Source organism: Theobroma cacao, chromosome 5 (genome assembly GCF_053813885.1).
Source record: "Theobroma cacao isolate CCN51 chromosome 5, ASM5381388v1, whole genome shotgun sequence".
Lineage (NCBI taxonomy): Eukaryota > Viridiplantae > Streptophyta > Magnoliopsida > Malvales > Malvaceae > Theobroma > Theobroma cacao.
In genome coordinates this window covers 37598978-37620626 of record NC_142643.1, presented here as the reverse complement: position 1 = coordinate 37620626, position 21649 = coordinate 37598978, and the positions used below count along the sequence as shown (strand labels likewise).

At 36.2% G+C, this 21649-nt stretch overlaps 4 protein-coding genes and 1 non-coding gene across 7 annotated transcripts; 4 read left to right on the top strand and 1 right to left on the bottom strand.

Moving 5' to 3' along the window:
- The first annotated feature begins 1486 nt into the window (after positions 1-1486).
- LOC18599217 (Sterile alpha motif (SAM) domain-containing protein) lies at positions 1487-4768 on the top strand. 2 transcript variants are annotated; one of them, XM_088806557.1, is made up of 3 exons: positions 1487-1640; positions 2800-2833; positions 3731-4768. In XM_088806557.1, exon 3 carries the CDS (start codon positions 3741-3743, stop codon positions 4530-4532), a length of 792 nt encoding a protein of 263 aa, XP_088662683.1. In that variant the 5' UTR covers positions 1487-1640; positions 2800-2833; positions 3731-3740; the 3' UTR covers positions 4533-4768. The 2 variants fall into 2 exon arrangements, with proteins under 2 accessions (XP_088662683.1, XP_007029154.3); XM_007029092.3 differs by lacking the exon at positions 2800-2833 and having other exon boundaries at positions 1488-1640.
- Positions 4769-5400: 632 nt separating this feature from the next.
- On the top strand, positions 5401-8785 carry ANT1 (aromatic and neutral transporter 1). The gene is made up of 3 exons (XM_007029090.3): positions 5401-5991; positions 6469-7116; positions 7852-8785. The coding sequence occupies exons 1-3, from the start codon at positions 5767-5769 to the stop codon at positions 8257-8259; spliced, it is 1281 nt and encodes a 426-aa protein (XP_007029152.3). The 5' UTR covers positions 5401-5766; the 3' UTR covers positions 8260-8785.
- A 2428-nt stretch (positions 8786-11213) lies between these two features.
- On the top strand, positions 11214-18290 carry AMP1 (Peptidase M28 family protein). Its single transcript, XM_007029086.3, has 10 exons — positions 11214-12863; positions 14130-14372; positions 14945-15097; positions 15193-15261; positions 15988-16075; positions 16199-16282; positions 16403-16491; positions 17208-17321; positions 17432-17566; positions 17904-18290. Exons 1-10 carry the CDS (start codon positions 11913-11915, stop codon positions 18084-18086), a joined length of 2109 nt encoding a protein of 702 aa, XP_007029148.3. The 5' UTR covers positions 11214-11912; the 3' UTR covers positions 18087-18290.
- A 268-nt stretch (positions 18291-18558) lies between these two features.
- Positions 18559-18631, bottom strand: TRNAR-CCU (transfer RNA arginine (anticodon CCU)). The gene has a single exon. It is a non-coding gene; the product is annotated as a tRNA-Arg (tRNA).
- Positions 18632-18708: 77 nt separating this feature from the next.
- On the top strand, positions 18709-21491 carry LOC18599213 (uncharacterized). Of its 2 annotated transcripts, none has more exons than XR_001928123.2 (9): positions 18709-18888; positions 18998-19198; positions 19327-19429; positions 19594-19664; positions 19866-19914; positions 19981-20054; positions 20179-20291; positions 20814-21011; positions 21129-21491. XR_001928123.2 is itself a non-coding variant. In XM_018121640.2 (9 exons), the coding sequence occupies exons 1-9, from the start codon at positions 18741-18743 to the stop codon at positions 21221-21223; spliced, it is 960 nt and encodes a 319-aa protein (XP_017977129.2). In that variant the 5' UTR covers positions 18717-18740; the 3' UTR covers positions 21224-21491. The 2 variants fall into 2 exon arrangements, 1 of the variants encoding a protein (XP_017977129.2); XM_018121640.2 differs by having other exon boundaries at positions 18717-18888; positions 20814-20919.
- The last annotated feature ends 158 nt before the right edge of the window (positions 21492-21649 follow it).

The window sequence follows — 21649 nt, the reverse complement described above, 5'->3', positions numbered from 1 at the left end:
AAAAGAATTGCTCTTACCAGCAATGAAGCAACTTTTATTTTGAGTCACCATTTGCCCAGAAACTTGTTTGTATTCTTTCAGAAACTCTATAATCTTCTTCAAAGCAGACCGATTACCATTTGAAAAAATGATGGCATCATCTGCAAAGGAACATCTAGAAGAATAATGAAGGGAGGGATATCAACATAAATTTATCTATATATATAATTAATAGTTTAGTTATTCAACCAATTCGAATGGAAAATTAAACCTTGTTAATCGATGGATTAATTCAATGAGATTGAATTTTCTGATAAAAAATCAAAATGGAATAACTAAATCAAAATGATTGAGTTACGACAATTCAAATCTTCGATTTCAATCGACTAACGCTCTCCCTTAAACCTTAAAGGGAGAGCAAGAACATCTATGCTTCTTCTCAAGAGCCATTACAATTTGAAAGCTTGAAATTCGAAGAAAAGTGATTAGAGGCAAAGACTGTTCCATTGGGCTTGAAAGAAGTTTAACACACAAATTTTGTATAAAAACGAAGGTAAAGAAAATTTAGAAATAAACAACAATTGGCATAATATTTAAAAAAACCCTTAACCTATTTTAAAAAATTCAAATAAATTTTTATATTTTTATTATGTTCAATCAAGATATTATATTGTTATTATCATAGTGGCATATTGATGTGATATGGTAATATAGTCATATCGTATTTTTCACTTTTTACATCAACGTCACGTGAGTATAAAATGATAAGACACATTTTGATTAATAACTATTAGTCAACCATTAGTTATAAAGATTTATTTAACTTAAAATAAAAATATGAAGTCTTAATTAAACGTAATAAAAGAATAATGACTTATTTAAATTTTTTTAATAATTTAAAAGTTTTTCAAACATTATGCCATAACAATTCTGTTGATTAGAAATGAAATTATAATCTTTGAAACTCTTTTAAAATAAAAAAATTATTGTCTTAATCTTTTTTTTTTCAATAAATCCACTTCAAAGGTTAAACTAGACTTGATCTTAAATGAACAAAATTGATTTCGATCTTGATCTTCTCCTCATCAAGATTCAATTTGTTGGAGTTTGAGACTTTAGAGAGCTTGAGTCTTCAAAATCTTCTTCTTCCTCTCATCTCAAATGTGTTTTAAATGGCTTGAAAGAGCACTAGAATTTTATTGGAACTTACTTTCTTCAATTTTATCTCTAAATCTTTTAATTTAATTAGAAATAAAACATGATGATTCATAAATGGATTTTGATCGGTTAAATTCTTAGTCTTCAAGTTATAATTGGTCGAATTCAAATTTTATTTCTAAATTATTTTAATTTATTTAGAGATAAATTAGATCACTCATGTGGAAATTTTAATCAATCAAACTACAATTTTTGATGTTTAGTTAGCCAAATCTTGTGCATTTATCTTAAATTAGGCCCTCAATTCCTGAACTGGGCCATCCAGCCCATTAAACAAAATAAGAAAGAAGCCCTCTTCTTTTCTTTCCCCTTCAATTCGATCCTTCCTCTCTTCCGCTGCTTATCTGCAGAATAAAAACCAAACATAAAATTACAAAATTCCAATTCTCCCAAAAAAAAAAAAAAAAAAGAAAACCACGACTTTCTCTTAAATCAAAGCCCAGGTAAGAAACCAAAATTCTTATTGATTATCATAATTTATGGTAGATGCCTTTTTTTTTGTTTTTTGTTAGTTCTAATTAGTGTCAAAATTCTATTCTTTTTACTATCATTTTTGTTTACCAAGGTCAATAGCTGACTCTGTTTCTGGCTTTTTAAGTTTCTGGGGGATTTTTCTTGAGATGGGTCCTATTTGTATATTTTTCTAAGTATGTTTTTCTGAAGGCATGTTTTTGGAAACAATCCCATTTGATTTCCCAGGATTTTTTCTTCTGAATGATACAATATTAGTGTTGCAGTTCTGCATGGGTGTTTTGTATTTGCTTTTAACTTTGTTTATTGGTGTGTTTTAGTTCATGCAAATGCAATGGCTTGTAGAATTGTTGTTCTATGTTCAATGCCTGTCATTCATGAGTGCTTTCTTTTAGAGGAGGGGTAAGGTATGAGTGCTTGTTGTCTCACCTATATTATGGTTCTTATAATAGAAAGTAGGCTGCGGCTATGCCTCTCCCGTAAACTCCATAAACCCCAAGCCTTCCCCTGAGGCTGAAAGATTTGAACTTCTGGCCTTCAAGTTCTAACTGTTAGAACGTCCCTGAGATGAAACCCTGCAATCATTTGTTTGTTCTGTTGTCTCCTAAGACAGGATAGGCAATGTACTTATCTATTCCAATCGTCATAAAATGTTGTAATACTTTTTTTTTTCTTTTTACTTCTCATAGTGTGTAATGACTACATGATTTGTGAATATTGTAAACCACACTGATTCTGTTGAAAGCTAGTTAGATATAAGGCATTAATTCCTAAAGGAAGTTTCCCATATGAATTGATACTAGAATCTAGACATATGATGCTTTGTGCTGGGAAATGTTGACAAAATGATAACTGTTTTCATTGTAATGTTATTATAGGTACAAATGAAACTTTTCATAAATCTTTTTATTTCCATGTTCGTTAACCAGATTACTGGCATCTGCAAAACATTGCAGGAAACCTAATGTCTATTTTAGGGATCCCATTCTATAATTCAGAGTAATATGTTCATGTGTTAATAATTCAAAAAGCTGCTTCTGGGTTCCATGAAGCTGAATGCATCTATGAAGAATGGTCAAGTTACCAGTGTAATGAACCTGGATTTTCTTAGTTTTGATTGGTTTTCTGTAGGTGTCATCTCATATGATACGATTTATTTTTGAAGGTAGCTTCTCTGCACTTCTTAGCTAGTGTAGGAGTAGAATTATTTGTACTTATTTTAGTAATGGATTAGTCACCTACTCATGCCCTAGATAAATTCTGTTTTCTTATGACATTTTACTTTTTAACAATTAATGACAGTATAAAAGAAAATTTTCATTTTAGTTTGGTTTATAGTTGATGTTTGGGGAAATTATGTGCTGAAACAAAACTGAAGTATGGTGAATGAAGAAAAACGGAAAAATGTAACAACAATGGTATAATAAAATATATGTCTTGGCACCACATGAACATGAAATTATGGTTGATTCGATGATTAAGGTGTTCTATATGTGCTTCAAATAATGGAACATGGAGTTGGTGCTCTATGTCAAATGAAATTATCTACTCTCTCTGTCCCATGTATATTGTCTTATTTTAATTTTTTTGGTCAAATTTTTTCAACTTTGACTCTATTTTATTTTCAAATGATCATTTATTAAAATTTTAAAAAATATCCATTAAAAACTATGAATAAAGTATTTTTCAAATGTATACTTTTTGAAATTTATTTTGATAAAATATTTAAAATAATTTAATTGAAAGTTGAAAAAATATAAACAGGACAATATATATGGGATGGAGGGAGTAATTAATTCTGAGATACTTAATTGCTTTCTTTTTCTCATTGTTTATGTTCTTTGCATAGTAATTTTGGTTTGCAATTAAAGATGAAGAAAAAATAAATAAAGAAAGAAGTCTTTGTGGGTCCTCATAATTTGATTTTGTGCTGGCATTATATGTCTCATTGTTTATGATTGTATAAACATTTGATGTTTTTCTTTTCTTTTTTCTTTTTTGCCCTTCTCATTCTTGCGATATTGAATGATTTTAGCATATTTCCTGATATGTTATCTAACAGGTGTCTGCTAATGGTGAAATCAAAGCAAAGGCAGTTAGCAACAAAGCATGCAAACAAGAAAAATGCTCAAGGTGGCAACTTGGACTCTTCAAACCCCAACATTGAGTTGGACCTGCTTGGAGAAGATGGTTGGGTTGTAGTTAAAAAGCAGAGAGTCACCATTCTTATACCACCATTACCTGTGGCTACGAAGTCAAAAATAACAAACCAGGGACCTGGTCAATTAGAAGCCATGCCTAGAAAAGAAGTGGAGGACCAATCAAGGCTCTCTGTTCAGACATGTTCCAAGTTGCCATCTGGGAATGGACAAGAGAAGTCCACTTCATCAGCTCATAGAAAGGGTATTGAAATTACTAGATCTCCTGCTCAACACATTTTAACTTTGGCCAGGTCTCCAGCTCAAGGTGTTAGACTGGAGCCAGAAATTTCAAGTCAACTGGTTACTTTAAAATCTCATAAAATATACAGAGTGCCTGAAGCCTCAAAAACTATCAGGAGGCCGAGATCAATGCATTGCCGTAATGTTCCCATTGCCGGGAGCATGTTACTAAACCGAAGGCTGAGGGTGTCAAATCTTGAGAGGAAGCTTCAACAAGCTGGTGGGTTGAGCAGGTGGCTGACATCTATAGGACTAGGTCAGTTTGTAAGGATTTTTCAGGCCAAAAGTGTCAATAAATTTCAGTTGGTGAATCTAAATATGCAAAAGCTTAAAGATATGGGTGCAGATGCAGTTGGTCCCAGGAGAAAGTTGATCCATGCTATTGACTGTGTCTGTCAGCCATTTTGCTTTGAGGCCATATAGATATACCTGGAGCTAGTTGCAATAGCTGAATTAGAAGGGAGAAGTTGAAGAATGGAGCAGTTTGAACTTTTTTTTTTTGGGTAGATATTCAGGTTGTAACCACAGCAATTTGACACAAGGGAGTGAGAGCTTATATTGCAGCTATCCTCTACGGGCTGCATGTATGTTGAGACAATTACTTGGGTTAGATATCATACTAACCAGGTTGGAAATGATGACTTTATTGTGTTCCAAAATTTTATAAGCAATTTGTGCATGATCCAGGGCCAAATCAAAAGGGTTACTCCAGGATGTGTAGAGGAGATATATACAGTTAATTTTACATGGCTCATCAGCTGGAAATCCTTCTTGACTCGTCAGCCTGCATTTCAAATTTTTACTATGTTAAGGACCGAGCATAGAAACTCAGGAAATTTTACGAGTTTTCTGTCGTTACTACCTGCTGTATCTAATCCCGAATCCAACTCCATTAGCTAAACTCTCTCAGACAGTCTCAGGTCCTTAAACTTTGCAAATTTCTTCGGTTTGTTTGGTTGAGATACAACTCAAACTCATCCTAATTTCCATGGTTAAGACATTTGTTGTGGCACCTCTCAAATGCGTCTGTTATGTCAAAACAGGGTTTTTTTATTTTATTTTATTCTTGTTTTCGAGTTTTTCCATTTTCTAAATAACAACATAGTACAAATTAAGCCGTTCATGGCCGTTCATGTCCTATCTTGTAGTGGCACAAAAATAAAAATACATAGAAATCACATTTTCTTTTTCCTTGCTTCCCTTTATTGGCCTTCTTTTTGCATTCGATCAAATCTGTGGATTCCAATTATGGCTCAAAATCATATCATGGATTTAGTTGACAAAATTAGCCCATCACCTTACTGAAATAGTTGCATGAAATTTCGGAATACTGTAAAAAAATGGTAAGATTCCTTAATCCTTAGATCTACCCCACTGTTTTGTCTCATTGGACATTCATCCCGATCTCATCCTTGGTTGAAGGATTGGTCTCAATCTCGATCTTTCATCTTTCACGTGGGATTTGTAAGTTATTTACCGCTTGAGAACAGCAACGTGGCATTAACAGTCCAAGCCAGGGTGGCCTAGGTCTCCTGGTGTGCCACGGTACCGGTTGAAAGTTGAACCCTGTTTATCTGTCTATCTGTCCAGAAACTAAAAAACCAGACCCAAAGAAACCAGGAAGTTTCTATCAAACTACAAAAGAATCAAAAAAAGAATGGAGGAGAAAAATTCTGATAGAATCCCCTTGATTAATCCACCACCATCAACCGCAACAGATGGAACTGCATCCAAACTTCAAACTATAGGGAACATCATAGTTTCAATAGTTGGAACTGGCGTTTTAGGCCTTCCTTTTGCTTTTCGAATCGCTGGTTGGCTTGCTGGATCAATTGGTGTTATCCTTGCTGGCTTGGCCACTTATTACTGCATGCTCCTCCTTGTTAGTATCAATTCTTTCCTTCTTTTATATTGCCTTGTTTGTGTCTTGGTTAAAATGGTGTTTATATCTTGCAAAATGTTCTCAGGAAACATGAACTTCATTGTCTTAAGAACATTTTGCCTGGATATTTGGTTAATTTCTCTTGGGGAAAGATATTTAGTGCCCAAAAGAAAAGAAGTTATGTTTTCGCTTGGATATTTGGTTAATTTCTCTTGGGGATAGATATTTAGTGCCAAAAAGAAAAGAAGTTTTGTCTGTATAAATTGGATTTTGTATAGAACCCTGGGCATAAAATTTAAGTTCCAGCATTAAAAACTGAAAAAGTCAGTGAAGTTTTTGCTGGTGGTCGGATTGGTGCGCTTTAATATAAGCATACACAAATTTGATGGGCTTATGTTTATCCAAGAATTAAACTTTTTACACTTTCTTTATTCTTCCTTTTCTTATTGAAAAGTTGCTTTTAACTTTGGTCTACAGGTGCAGTGCAGGGATAGATTAGCATCAGAAAAAGAATTACCAGGAACAACAACATACGGTGACTTAGGTTACAGGTGCTTGGGAAGGCCAGGCCGTTACCTGACAGAATTTCTCATTTTCATCTCCCAATGCGGAGGATCCGTAGCATACTTGGTATTCATTGGCCAAAACCTTGCATCAATTGTCAAAGGCCATGGCCTCACTATTGCATCTTACATATTCTTGTTAGTCCCAATTGAAATTGCACTGTCTTGGATTGGCTCCCTCTCAGCCTTTGCACCATTCAGCATATTTGCCGATATATGCAATGTGTTAGCAATGGGGTTTGTTGTTAAAGAAGATATACAACAGGCAATTGGGGGAGATTTTTTGTTTAGAGATAGGAAAGCCATCACTGATAACATAGGAGGATTGCCATTCGCAGGAGGGATGGCAGTGTTCTGTTTTGAGGGGTTTGGAATGACACTGGCTCTGGAGGCATCTATGAAAGAGAGGAGGACATTTCCTAAGGTGTTAGCCATGGCTTTTACATGGATCACTCTTGTCTATGTTTTATTTGGGATTTTTGGCTACATGGCTTATGGTGATGAAACAAAAGATATTATAACACTAAATCTTCCCAAGAATTGGACAGCCATTGCAGTCCAGGTAATTTACACAAATCTTTTACATTGCTGATTGTGCTTCTTATTTGTTTTTGTGCCTCTTCACATCTATTTTTCAGGTACAACTTTACAGCTTAGAAGCTTATACAACTTAAGTGTTCATACTCAGTAACTTTTTCATAATGCAAAAAGCCCTGTTGTCCCCCCCCAACCCACCCCCAATTTAAGAAGCTTAATTTATTCCTTAGTGACATCTTCAGAAATTATAACTGGTTCTCGGCATCTGTTGCTACACATAAAAAACTGTACTGCTTATCTGTCTACTTTGTCATTGTCTCATAATTTTTAGATACTGCTGCTATTGGAACTTGTGAGAGTGGTTGTCTTTTGCATGTAATTATGTCATTCTAGAGCATATAGTATTGATAGAAAGGTTTAGTTGGATCATCTTATAGGTTTTGCTGGTTTAATGAGACCAAAAAGATTGTTGTAGTTTAGACTCTAGTATCATGACTTAGGTCTTAATCTTTTGTGCTAGTGACCAGGAAAGCAGGCTGGTCGTAAGTCCTTTCCAGTTTAATAATAAAATTTCAAGGTTCTGCCAGGCATATAAAAATGGTGAAAACTGTGATGTCATACGTCTCTGAATTATAATTTTTTTTTTAATTTACGTCAAACTTTTGAAGCATAATAATTTTAACATCTCATCCTCTTTAATCCTATATCTGCTGCTGCACTTAGTAAAAGTAAAAGCTGAGTATGTGCTCACTGACAACAGATTGGCTTGTGCCTGGGGCTAGTATTTACATTCCCAATCATGGTACACCCAGTTAACGAAATCCTGGAGGGGAAGTTGAAGAAAAAGTTATGGCTTCAGAAGCTCCACGACAATGATGCTGAAAGTTCACTTACAAGATTAGGAAAGTTTGGAATATGCATTAGTCGGGCAGTACTGGTAATTGGGTTGGCAGTTTTGGCATCATTCGTTCCGGGGTTTGGTGTGTTTGCCTCACTTGTTGGGAGTACTGTATGTGCACTAATCTCATTTGTTTTGCCAGCCTCTTTTCACCTAACATTGTTGGGTTCATCCTTGAGTTTCTGGCAGAAAGCCTTGGATTTTTGCATTTTGTTGTGCGGATTGCTTTTGGCAGCTTATGGTACTTATAACACCATAGTCGGAGTCTGAAAATATCTTGGTTTCAGAAGATTCCAAATAAAATATTTTAGCTTTTCAATTAGATTAATGGACAACAACAGGCTTATGAAGTTGTCTAGAAAATCTTGGATTAATGGCAGAAAGTTATGGATTGTTTCATTCTGTAGTGCCAATTGCTTTTTACAGCTTATGGAACTTATAACACCATAGTTGGAGCCTGAGAAAATTCTTGATTTCAGAAGATTTTGAAATCGAAAAATCAGTTCCTTGATTGGATTAATAGACAAGATATCATAAACCTGTAAAAGTGTGCAGGTTTAATGGCAAGACAGTCAACATTTTACCAATGCAGTTGTATTATTTCTGCTACTTCCTATTTTGCTGATGGAAACAGGTTAATATGCAGATGAATAGATTTTGCTATTTGTTATATACTCTATTCACTTTTCAATTTATTGACAATGATTGAGTTCTTCGTTCGTATTTGCTTTTGTTTTTCTCCAACCATGTAGTTATTTCACCAGAGAAGTATAAAATCTGAATGCTTTATTTGCAATGTTGATCAAGGTTTACTGTTTCATGTTGTTTACTAGGAATTTATCTCCTATGGTATTGAAAAGCAAAGGTGCTTTCCATGTCGAAGATGTGATAATTGTGAGGTCATTTATATGAAAAATATTGAATCGGTCCACCTATCTATCCTTGCTAGCTGGGTATGGTAACCTTACTGGCACTTGACAGGTTAACTTGAGCTAGAAAGATACTACTATATGCCATTTTTTGCAGACGTATCCCTGATAATGAATTTTCCATGTCTCTGAATATGTTCATTAGTGATCAACAGGCAAATAATCCCTCACGCTTTCTCTTCCCTTTTCTTTGTTCTTTCTTTTTTATATAATTCTGTCAAAATTTAGCAGAATTCTCAACGTTGCATGCCATAAACTTGTGGTTTGAATAAAGGCATGGTGCTCTCAAAAGTTTTTTTAATTGTATAATGGTTGAATATATATGCTTGGCTCACCTAACACATAAATTTCAAAAGCAATGATCACTATGATTACAGCTCCATCCAAATTTTGGCCAACTGCTGAGTCCCTGTAAATGGTTTGCCCCTGCAAACTTCCATTTGGGTTCAATGGGAAAGCAAACATAAAAATGAAGAACATGTCTGTTGCCTTCTTTTTATGATTTAGCTGTAAAGGCTGGTGCCAACGTGGGATAAGACCCGGGACCATGGCGGCAAAGAGTGGGCATAGGGTGGACATAAGACATTTGAGGTCAGAAGATGTTTATGCACATTGATCAGAAGCTTGATAGCTACATGGATCATCGCAATTGGACGTTGAAATTGTGTCTGCAACAGCACTGTGTTTCGAAAGAGGTCCCTCTGCAAAAGCAGAGCATCTTCCATGATTGCATTATATGTTCGGATATATCTTTTTCAGGTGAGGGACATTTTGGACTGCATCAAAGCTATTGCTCTCCCCACTCACCCAAGCATGGAGCATCCACTTCAAGGGGAAAGCGACTTGCTTTTTTGGCAAAGATCACCAAAGTGAAAGTGAAAGTGAAAGGAGAAGGGGACATTGATTCTCATTCTTTTTTCACTACAAACAGATGAATTAAAAAGATCAAGTTCAAAAAAAGCTCGTCACTTTCATGAACAAAGCCATGACAAACTCCGTTTTTTGTTCATTTATGGCCACAAGTTGGTTATTCATAGTATCTTATAAAGATATGTCACTGAAACAAAGATATTCATGTGGGGAAGGGTATGCACTAGATGATTTACGGATTTTAGATGAGATCTGCTTCTGATTCGGACATAGTATTTCCTTTTGGTACATTTCTGGTTGGGACATAATAGTACACCACTAACTCATTACCCATCTCTCTGCCTAGTATGGACATTGCTGCAGTCCCTTTCACATTTATGCCTTATCCCAATTGCAAGAATGCAATCTAGGTGAGAATTTTCTGCTGGTTTCCATGAAAATCTACTGGAATTGATTGGTGAAAATGATTGGTGGTGTTACCAAACTTACCTAGTAAAACTCTTCTGATCATTGTTGTGCTAAGAACTTTGGGTCGAGTCCAGTTTCTACCAGAGATTACAAAGATGAAAAAGGGAAGAGGCTAGGCCATCTGCATAGTCCCAATCATTGAACTGCAGAGAAAAAAACTTATGAATGCTTAGCTCATTAACCCAAACTGAAAAGGCTCAGCTCTAGAAAAGAAATGATTCGAGGCAATGGCTTAGACTCTTAAAGAGTAACGCAAAAATCAAAGTCATGGGTGGTACTGCAAGCAGCCGCAACTTGGAGCAATGCAAGAATAAGGAATCCACCGGCTAATGGTTAATCAGTCCAAAAGAAAGCATCCACTAGCTAAACGTTGGTATGTCGAAATGAAAAGGACCCAAAACTTGTTTTTTTTTTTTTTCTTTTCTGAATAAACCATCATTTGTTTTCATATTGGTTTAAAACAATAATCCTTTGTCCTTTGAAAGAAACATTTTGACTTTCTGTTGTACCGATAATTAAAGCTTTAAGCAGTCGAGTTGGTCGGCTTTGTCAACTTTGGTTGTAGTATTTAATTTGCTGGCAGCTGGTAAGAATACAGCAAGGGCATTAAAGTTGAAGCAATAGCCAAATCTCAATTGGATATAGTACACAATTATACATGTGTTTAGAAAAGGCCAGCTCCACTACTTGCTGCTACAAGTAATACAGTTCATTCTCATTATCATGATAAGAAGGGGAGGGAGAAGAGCATTTTCTTTTTTGTTGCTGGCATGGATGGACTGCCACCGTAGAAGAATCAGTAGATCTCAGGGTTCTTCCTCCTCATTAATTTAATTATTGATTGTGAAAGGATACAACTTACATGATGGCTTAATATTATGTAAGCCTGCAAAATGAGAATGGAACTTTGCATCAATCATTTGAAAGAAAGAAAGAAAGAAACAAATAAATGTCACTCTCTCTCTCTCTCTCTCTCTCTCTACATGCATGAATAAAACTTCAAAACACCCCAAAAAACACCAAACCGCCTTAGTACATGGAATGTCCCAATTCCCCAACTTTATCTTGCAAACAAAAGGGCGGGTGGGACCATAAAGTGCAGAGAACAGCCCCCCAAACATTGATTCACTCCCACAAAGTCACATTCTCCCCCCCAGTTAACCCACTTACCTTTCTCAGAAAAATTCTCACTTGATGCTCAATTTGGGGTTCCTGCAATCTCTATATTTTGTAAAAGAAAATTATATCGTTCTATGTGGTCCCCTCACGCTCTTTTCCCTGCCTTGAAAATGATACCAGATCAGTTCAGTTTCATTTTTTCATTTCATGCATGAAATGAAACTGCTCTCCCCATCATATATGACATAAAAATTAATACGTTCCTTTACATTTTACAACTCTCCTTATAAAAACACTGGACTACTAGTCCAGTAAAAGAAAAACATTAATATAGTAGAACAATGTCTAGTACCGTAAAGCTTTTGTAACAGCAGCCCGGAGCCTCTCTCTCTCTCTCTCTCTCTCAGAAACAAAAGCCTCTTCAGCCAGCCAGCCGGCCAGCCACCTTTCATAAACACTCAAAAACCCTTAAAAAAGCTGTTTTCATAGCCCCAAGAAAGAGAAAGAAAGAAAAAAAAAAACCAGAACCTGAAGAAAATGTCTCAACCTCTCACAAAACCAAACAACAGCTTAACATCAAAACCATCGCCGCTCTGTGCTTTTCTCTTCCTCATAATCCTCTGCATTCTAGGTTTCTACGCTGTCCATTACCCACCCAGAAATCCCCAAAATGACCTTCTCTTCCACCAAATATTCCTCTCTTCTGCCAACAACAACACCATCTCTTCCTACCTCCGTTCCCTCACTTCCCACCCTCATCTCGCCGGCACAAAACCTTCGCTTGAAACGACCCACTACGTTAAAACCCACTTTAAAAACCTTGGCTTGGAAACGCATACGGTGCCGTTTAAGACCCTTTTGTCTTACCCTCTTCGTGCTTCAGTTTCATTGCATTTCGACAACGGCACCGTGTTAAACTTGCCGTTAAACGAAATTGGTATTTCTAGTTATGCTCCTTCAGGCTTGGTACAACCTTACCATGCATATTCTCCATCAGGAACGACGCAGGGTGATGTTGTTTTTGTGAACAATGGAACTGAAGATGACTATCGTGCGCTGGAAGTGATGGGGGTTAACGTTAGTGGCTGCATAGTGATAGTTAAAAAAGGTGGTAGTTTGAGCAGAGGGGCTGCTGTGGAAATAGCTGAAAAAAAAGGTGCTTTGGGGGTGCTAATGTATGCTGAAGGGGATGTTTCAAGGGGTAGTTTCCGGTTTGGAGTTGAAAGAGGGACAGTTATGAAGGGAGTTGGGGACCCTTTAACTCCTGGATGGGCTGGGGTTGAAGATGGGGAGAGGTTGGAGTTGGAGGACAATAAGGTTTTGGACAGGTTTCCTGGAATTCCATCTTTGCCCTTGACTTTTGAGAGTGCTCAGGTTATTTTAGAGTCTCTTGGGGGTCCTGAGGCGCCTCAGAAATGGAGGGATTCCAGTCGATCTAAGTTATCCCGGGTTGGACCGGGTCAGGTTATGGTCAATTTTATTTATCAGGTTGGTTGGTTGGCTGGTAGGTTGTTGATGCTAATTTTATTTGCTTTATTTGTTGTTAGTGCATATTTTTGCTTGTTTTACTTCTGGATATGTTGTCTACAAGGGGAAAGTGGTTGACTTTGGTGCCTGATGTTAATGTTAAAAGTTGGTCAAATTGGATGTATAAAGATTGTAAATTGAATTTGGATGATTTTGATGTTAACAATTTGACTGAAGATAGAGTTTCTTTTGCTGGATGGTTTTATCTGTTGAGCTGCAATTTTTAATCAAAAAGCTAGTTTGGTAAATTAGGTTGGTTAGTAATGCTTTTTAAAGAAATAGAAATGATCTAATTTGGACAAGTTTCAAATCACTGCCAAGTTAATAGCCCTGTAATTTATGACTTTTATTCAATATTCAGTCATTTGTGCACATTTGGTGAGTGAAGGAAAATCGGTTGGGCCAGAGTTTGGTTTGTCTTTACATGTTGTATGAGTATCCACCACCACTTGCATGTTTGCTTGTCTGGGGGTTTCATATCTTTTTCTTTTTTCTTTTGCCTAGGAAGATACTAAAAGTTGGCAGAACATAAGGTTATCATATGTTATATGCAATGAATTTAGATCAATCGGCTCAAGTTGTCATCATTAAGCTGAACTTTGAACACTTAACCAACTTCGTTATGTGCTTGAGCATTATAGATTGTGATTTGTTCTATTTGTTTGTGAGAAAGAAAATACTTGGGGCATTTGACCTACTTTTCTGAAGCCTCACTCTGGACTTCCCACTATTGGAACTGGTTCATTCTTCTTTTGGCCTGACAAAACAAACTGTTCGATTGTAACTGGTAGACCTATGCTATTTTTGCAAGGAGCCCATTGAGGTCACAAAATTATTTGTTAATAAACTTTTATATTTTTATCTAGTAGTTCCTTACCAAATTGTATGCTAATTTGCAACCTAGCTTTGTTTTATGCTTTTCCTTAACTACACATCTGAAATTGTTGGGGATAAGGTTACTTTTTTCCTGGTCTGTTTCTGTTAGAATACAGAAAAGGTAATTAATGCATACCTAGACAGAATAAATATTGCATGATAGGACATCTATGCGTGTGAGAGATGTTTTTACATATTTAATTTCTGACTATAACTGAAGTTGATTCTTGTTCTGCAATTTTTTTAGCTATTTTTTATGGAAAGAAGAAAAAATGGTTGCCTTTTAAATCCTATTTTCTAAAGGCTCTTTTGAATCTTTATTGATTCTTTCCTTTTGATCTATTCTTCTAGGGGGAGAAAAAGTTGGCAACAATTCATAATGTATTTGCTGTCATACGGGGGTCGGTAGAGCCAGATCGCTATGTGCTTCTGGGGAATCATAGAGATGCATGGACGTATGGAGCCGTAGACCCCAATAGTGGGACTGCAGCCCTTCTTGATATTGCTCGAAGGTATGCCCTTTTGATGCGAAAGGGTTGGAACCCTCGAAGGACAATTATTTTCTGCAGTTGGGATGCTGAAGAGTTTGGAATGGTAGGTAATGTTCCATCTTTGTTTAACACTGGTTTGTAAAGTGCTATGCATGCAGAGTGAATTGGGGCATCAAATACTGAAATTTCCATAGGAAAATTATCCTATACGGTGGCAATAAAGTTTTTATACTCCACAGTCGGGGTTAGAGGGTTGACATGTGTCCCACTAGGGTATATGTATGAAAATTAATATAAATTAATTATTTATTAAATATGGCAACTATTAAACCCCACTTGTGGAGTTTAAAAACTCCCCTGCCAGTGTATAGAACGATAATTCATCTTTCAGATTCTCTTTTCTGATGACGTATGGATACATTAGGGAAAATCATTTGGTTGGATGCAAATGCGATGCATATGGTATTCTGGAGCTATATGGAGGCCTCTATTCCTCTGTCGGCTTTAGATTATTTATTTACCCAACCTTTTAAGTTATCTCTTTAGTAGGCTTTTTTCAATGCATGTTGAACATGGTTTTGAGAGTCATCAACTTAATACTAGCTTATGTTGTCATGGGAATGATTTCCATTAATCCTCTAAAGTTATTTCTATCTGTTGCTATTTTGTTTTCAGATCGGTTCCACAGAGTGGGTTGAGCAGAACCTTGTGAATCTTGGTGCAAAAGCTGTGGCATATCTTAATGTTGATTGTGCAGTTCAAGGGCCTGGATTCTTTGCTGGGGCAACTCCTCAGCTAGATGATCTTATTTTTGAGGTCACAAAGAAGGTAGACAGAAGAGAGAGGCAAAAAAGAGTGAATTACATCTTATTTTTATGACTTGGATTATAATATGTTCCAACTAATATTCAAGCTAATTTTAGGTCAAGGATCCTGATTCAGATGTTGCTACAATATATGACAAGTGGACAACCATGAATAGAATCAGCAATGTAAGGCCACACAGTGTTCATCTTTCTAAATGTTGAAATGTTCATTTATTTAGCTTGTAAGTACAATTTTATATACATTGAATCTGTACGGTATTGATTGTCCTTTCCCATTCAATGAGTTTAATTGTTGATTATGTATTTCTCTTGCAAATTTCATGTTTATGCTGCCTCACTTGCTCGGAGCTCATCATGTGGCAAGCTTCTGTTAGTTTCATGTTTTAGGTTCAGTTGGTTCAGTTCATAAGGAGGGAAACAAAAGTTAGGCTCCTAAAACTGCTAGACATGGGAAGACATTTGATGCATTAATGATAAAAGCCAACTTGCATGCAATTATGCTTGGCCAATTGAATGCAGATGGTTTTTATTGTTGGATGTATATGAAGGGCCACTCTACCAGAGATGATTTACCTGAGAAACACTTTGTTATTGTGATGTGATCAAGGTTAATGCTTGAGAAATGATTGATTATAAGCAAAACCTAATGTCTACTTTAGATTTTTTTTTTTTTTGGTGATAGGGAGTCTTTAAGTTTGCCCCTTTGTAAATTTAGAATGACATCAAAAGTGACCTACTGAAAAGGAAAATGCTGCTATCTATTGTCCTCTAGAGTTCCCTTGAGACCAATTGCTTTTTCAATGCATTGTACTTCATTTATGTGTCCTCTGATATAAAAAATTAAAGTTGGTGTCTTAACAGTTTAATTGAGATTGTCTTGGCTGTTTGCAGATTGACAGACTAAGTGGAGTGGATTCTGATTTTGCACCCTTCTTGCATCATGCCGGGGTTTCTTCTGTTGATATATACTATGGAAGGGGTACATCCTTATCCCTTTATTAACAGTCTTTTGTGTGAAAGTTTGAACATGTTTCATCCCTAGCTGTTTGTGAATCTATAATGCTAGGATTTATAATGTATAAATCTTCTTTCTTAAATCCAGATTTTCCTGTATATCATACTGCCTTTGATTCCTTCAACTGGATGATAAACTTCGCAGATCCATTCTTTTGGCGTCATGTGGCTGGTTAACTTTCTTTTCCTCCAACATAGCCCTTGATAGATTTGGAACTCTGACTTGATAATGAAATCTACAATTTTTTTTCAACTCATTAAGATAACACTGCTTCTTTGTTCTACATGTCAGTGGCTGGAGTATGGGGTCTTCTAGGCCTTCACCTTGCTGATGATCCCGTTCTACCTCTCAATTATCTCTCCTATGCAAAACAATTACAGGTCTTAAGCTATTCTCTCTTAATGTTAGTGCATACTGCTGACAGGTTTTGGTGGGAGTTCTGATTGTTTGAAATACCTCTGTAGTTAAGGCTTTCTTGGATTCTGTTGAGTTGAGATGTTAGCCATTGGTTTAAACCAACTTAATATTGGACCCTGGTGACTGAAATGTAGTTCATCGAAGTACCTCATTAAAAAATGTCTATCCAGCCATCTGCATTTGGAAGCATTGAATGTTAAGAAGAGATGCTTATTCAAGATTGGTTTTTTGTGATTTGGTTAATGAGTCAATGACCTCTCCCATTTTCCTTCCCTCCTCACTTTTTCTCACAGAAAGGCCATGCTCACAGCTCACAGCACAGAATTAGTCTAATGAGTCTATGAACCTGTGTGGAGAAAAAATGCAGAAGATTTGTATCTGCACAGATATGATTTGTTAAAAAACACGTGGTGTCTGGCAATTTGAATGACAGTCTCCAGGACTAATGAAATGAGCACTAACAACTTTCTTCAATGCTAGCTCCTGGTTTTTTTCTCTTTGCGAAGGGGAAAAACTATAAGGAAAACAGGAAAGGTGGCTACTGAATTACAGAAGAAGCAATAATTTTTTATATTGCATCACCATTTGCTGATAGCAACTTTGTCTGATTTTACATTTAAAATTTGGCTTTATGTTTTTCAAGCTAGATAATGAAACCATTTACTGACAACTCATGTAGGAGCATAAAGATGTCCTGAGCAGTTTTGTAGATGGTAGCATGTCCCTCACTCCCCTAGATGCATCAATTCAAGAACTTGCATCTGCAGCTAAACGCGCTAATGATGAAGCAAAGGTAAAAGGCAATCAAGTTTAGTGGAATTTTATGAATACTAAGGGAGAGATATTTCAAGTTGTCATTTTTATATCAACCAATGCTGTGGCATCTTCCATTTTGGAGTACAGAGACTGATGGAGCAAGGATTTACCGATGATCTTTTAGTTTTGAAGGTGCGAGCATTGAACGATAGGCTGATGCTTGCTGAAAGAGGCTTCTTAGATACAGATGGAATTAAAGGAAGGGAGTGGTTCAAGCACCTTGTAAGTGTTATCTTTTTGAAAATTGCTAGTAGGACACAGTTTAACATACCGATACAGTAATATGGTTTGCTTCTATGATGTATGGCCCTTATGCTTTTTCTGTTACAAGTTGTCTGAAGCTCATTATATAGCTCAAAAATTCCAACTCGCATTTTCATCACCGATGAAGCATGCTCATTCTTATTCTTCTTTCTGAGTAAGAGGGGGAGAGTAATTTATTTCAGTTTGTAGAGTGGGTGCATAAAAGTTAGTAAAAGGGTTTGATTGTGAATAAACAAATGTAAAGCATGTGAATGGCATTTCTATAACTCATCTTGCATCATTTGTCCTTGTGTAGATTTATGGACCTCGCAGGAACCATGGGAGCAAATTGGAATTCTTCCCTGGAATATCAGATGCCATAGCTGAATCGACAAAAATGAGCCAAAGGGATGGGCAGGCAGCAATTAGGCATGAGATTTGGAGAGTTGCTAGAGCCATTCGAAGAGCTGCTGTTGCACTCAAAGGGGAACTCACATGAAACTGATCAACCGTGAAAAGACAGAAAAAGACAGTGAGGCAGAAACTTGTACATATATGAGTATTGAAATTTCTCTTTCATTTCCTGCTTCAAACGAACTTGGTAGCTTCCCATCAGAGCTTTTGTAAATTGTAGTGGGGAGACAATCGAAATTGCTGTAGCTTATGAGTATAGCAAGTTTTTCATTGGTCTTTTTTTGGTCCACTTCCACTCTACTTTTTCAAGAGGAAGTACATCAAAATTTCCTCTGCTTCCCATGGCGCTGTTTGTGTTTGCTCTTGATGCACTGCATCATACTCAAAAACCAAAGAGAGAATTATAATCAAAATTTATGCATGAAAAAAATTGAAAATTTGTTTTTGATCGTTTTCTTTTTGAAAAAATACATTCTTTTTTTAAAAAAATTAAAAAAAAATTGTCTTTGACTTTTTTTGGGAAAAATTCTTTTTTTAAAAAAATTATAAAATTATAACGCGCCAGGTAGGGGTCGAACCTACGACTTTCTGCTTAGGAAACAGACGCTCTATCCACTGAGCTACAGGCGCTTTCGTCGAAAATTTGCACCGTGAAATTTATTGTATTACAAAGAATATATATAAAAGAAACCTGAAATGGCTTTGGCGCTAAAGGAAAAATCAAAATCAAAAGTGTTCCATGTTGAAAGTTGAAACCTGGCTCACAATCTCAAAAATGGAAGATTTGATAACAGATTTCCGTAAAACCTTAAGTTCATTCTGCAACCACCTTCAAAGCAGCTGCGACGCTCTCAAGCAATCCATCGACCGCCGCCCCATCCCTCTTGGTAAAACCCCACACCACCTTTATTATACTAAAGCTTTTTTTTTTTGTTTTTTTAATTATAATAACAAATTTTTTCTTGTTATTTTGATGAACTCTTTTTCGGGATTCAGATTCGGCTTCATCGACGTTCGTTCAATGCCTAAACCGCCGCGTTTCAAATTCGACCGCCGACCTCAACCTTCTTGATTCCATGTCCTTTGGCACCGTTTCCTTCGAGGAACTCTTAGGTCACTGTTATCAAATCTTCAACAAGAACCAAACCGACCTTCTCGATCTCGAAGATCGTCTCAAGCCTCTCGGCTACTTCCCTCGTATGATCAAATTTTATTACCTACTCATTTTAGTTCCTTGCAGAAAATAAAATTGAAAAAAAAAGACAAAACTCTTTTTTTGAGAATGTTTTTCCTTTTCCTTTTTTTTTTTTTTTTTTTGGAGTTAGAACTTGAAATTGATGATGATGAGGAGGAAGAGGAGGTTTTGGATTCAAAGGAGAGATCTTTCGCCGTCACAAATTCAGTAATGAAGAGTTTGGAAGATCCTCTGTATCCTTCATTTCTTGTTCTTCTTTTTTTTTTTTTTTTGTGGCTTTTAATTTGTTAGCTTTCAATAGATAAAATAAGAAAGAGCAAGAATTTTAGCATAATTAGCAAAAATGGTGCTTTCCTTTTATAAAATTGGTGTCTTTCCTTGATGTTGTTTCTTGTAGTCTTGATGAATCACTGAGTTTGAAGAATTTTGGGCTTTCTGATGTTTGTCTTGCCACCTTAGCATCTCAAGGTTAGCAGAATTGCTTCTTTTTTTCTGGGTTTTTCCTCTTCTTTGCAGCATTGGAAACATTATGTGTTATGATTAGCTATAGAATATGAATTGGATTTTTACCCTTCTGAGACGGGTTTAAACAATTTCAATTTGTTAGTACAGAATTAGCTTTTGCCACCACAATTTTTGCTTCAATTGATGCCATCTTTCTCTCCCCAGCTAATCATAAGGTCGATGACTCTGATTTATCTTTTGGAGAAAACATGAAGTAAGTTTTTGAGGCTGTTTTTCTGGTTCTCTCTGCTTTACACCTCCTCTAACACCAAACTTCCAGGTATTATGGTGATAAAGCAAGCAACACCAAGGGTACATATAAGCCTGCTACAGACACCTTTGAAGTAACTAAAGGTAGAAACTGCTGACTGTTTCATGACTAAAGTTGCCCTTATCTGATCATTTATTGGATTTATGACTAACAATATCTGGCTCTAACCAGTGTCATGGCTTATTTATTATACACCATGAAATGTAGGAGAAGTGGAAAATGAGCTGCATCAAGTCGACGCTCCGAGGCCTGCGATACAAGTATCCAAGGATGGATATGAAGGTCTTCCTTCTTATATGACAAGCCTAGCATCATGGGAGGTGTGCAGTTTATGTTTTTGGTTTTTGGCGATTCAATTCAGCTAATGTCATAAACTTAGTATAAAGAAAATAGGGTTCTGCGTTTGCCCTATGATTGAGCCACATCAGGCATGGTTTACTACGAACTGTTTGCACATTTAAAGAGGGCATGTTAAGAATTTGGAAATTTTAAAACAGAATAATTAAAATGATAAAAACAAATTACACGCTGTTCTGAAAACTATTGCTTGTCCATGACAATGTGCTAAGAAAATGTACTTAGGGGTGAAGGAGTTGGAAGTCATGTCCCTTGCAATTGAATGATTGCTTAAATGGTTTCTTAAATCTTTCTTGTATGAATGACCTGGACCTGGTGCGGTTAAGATGAAATGACTGGTGATTTTTATTTGTCTAAAGCTCTCTCTCTCTCTCTAGGTACCGGTAATCTGAAATTTCTTCATAATCAAAACTGTAACTGCTGCTTTCTTGGTCAGTAAATTATCTAATCCCAAAAGCTTTTGCCGGTTCTTTGTGGGATCACAGGATCTGCTTGCTGCTGTTGAAAAGATCAACTCAAGTCTGAGCAAGAAAGAGAAAACAAAAGGATATAACTATTTCCACCAAGATGAAATTGAATCCTTGGACTTGGGTAATGAATCCTAGAGTTTCCTTTTATTGATTACAATAATTCCACTGGCTCAATAAGAGAACACATACTGCACTGGCGAGTACTGGTTTTAGGTGAATTAAATTCATTTGCCATCCTATTCCGACTTGACTTTCATATACACTCCACATATTCATTCCTCCATAAAGGGCATTCTGTAGTAACAGTTTATCATTGATTGGTGCTTACAGGGCCTAAAGGACGAGCTTATTTGCTGCTACTTGTGCGTATGAATCATCTTGTGGTAGAGACCATTGACGGGCTGATTTCTTATCGAGTCCTGTGAATAAGATTCCCAAGTCCGAACTGATGCCCAAATGAGCTTCACCAGTTATAAACTGGATAGAAGCGCACAGCGAAAAGGCTTATCTGCTGGTTTCCATTAATATTTAGTCAAAGATTATACCTGTCTTGTCTCATTTGATCAAATCATATCAGAAACAAACAGCAGAGTTAGCTTAAAATTTCTACAAGGACTAGAATCATCCATTTCCTGTTCATAATAGCAACTTCATTTTTGTAATTCAAGGCAAAGATCGGCTACTAATTTTTTTTTTTTTTTTGTACATCTTTAAGAAAAAAGCATATTGATCGTTTTTGGGCCTTTGCTAACTATTTTAAAAAGCTCTATTGGTAACATTCAATATGGTGTGTGCTATATTAAAAAGGTTTATGCATAACTCCAATCCACAGGGCACTGAGCCAGTTTAGA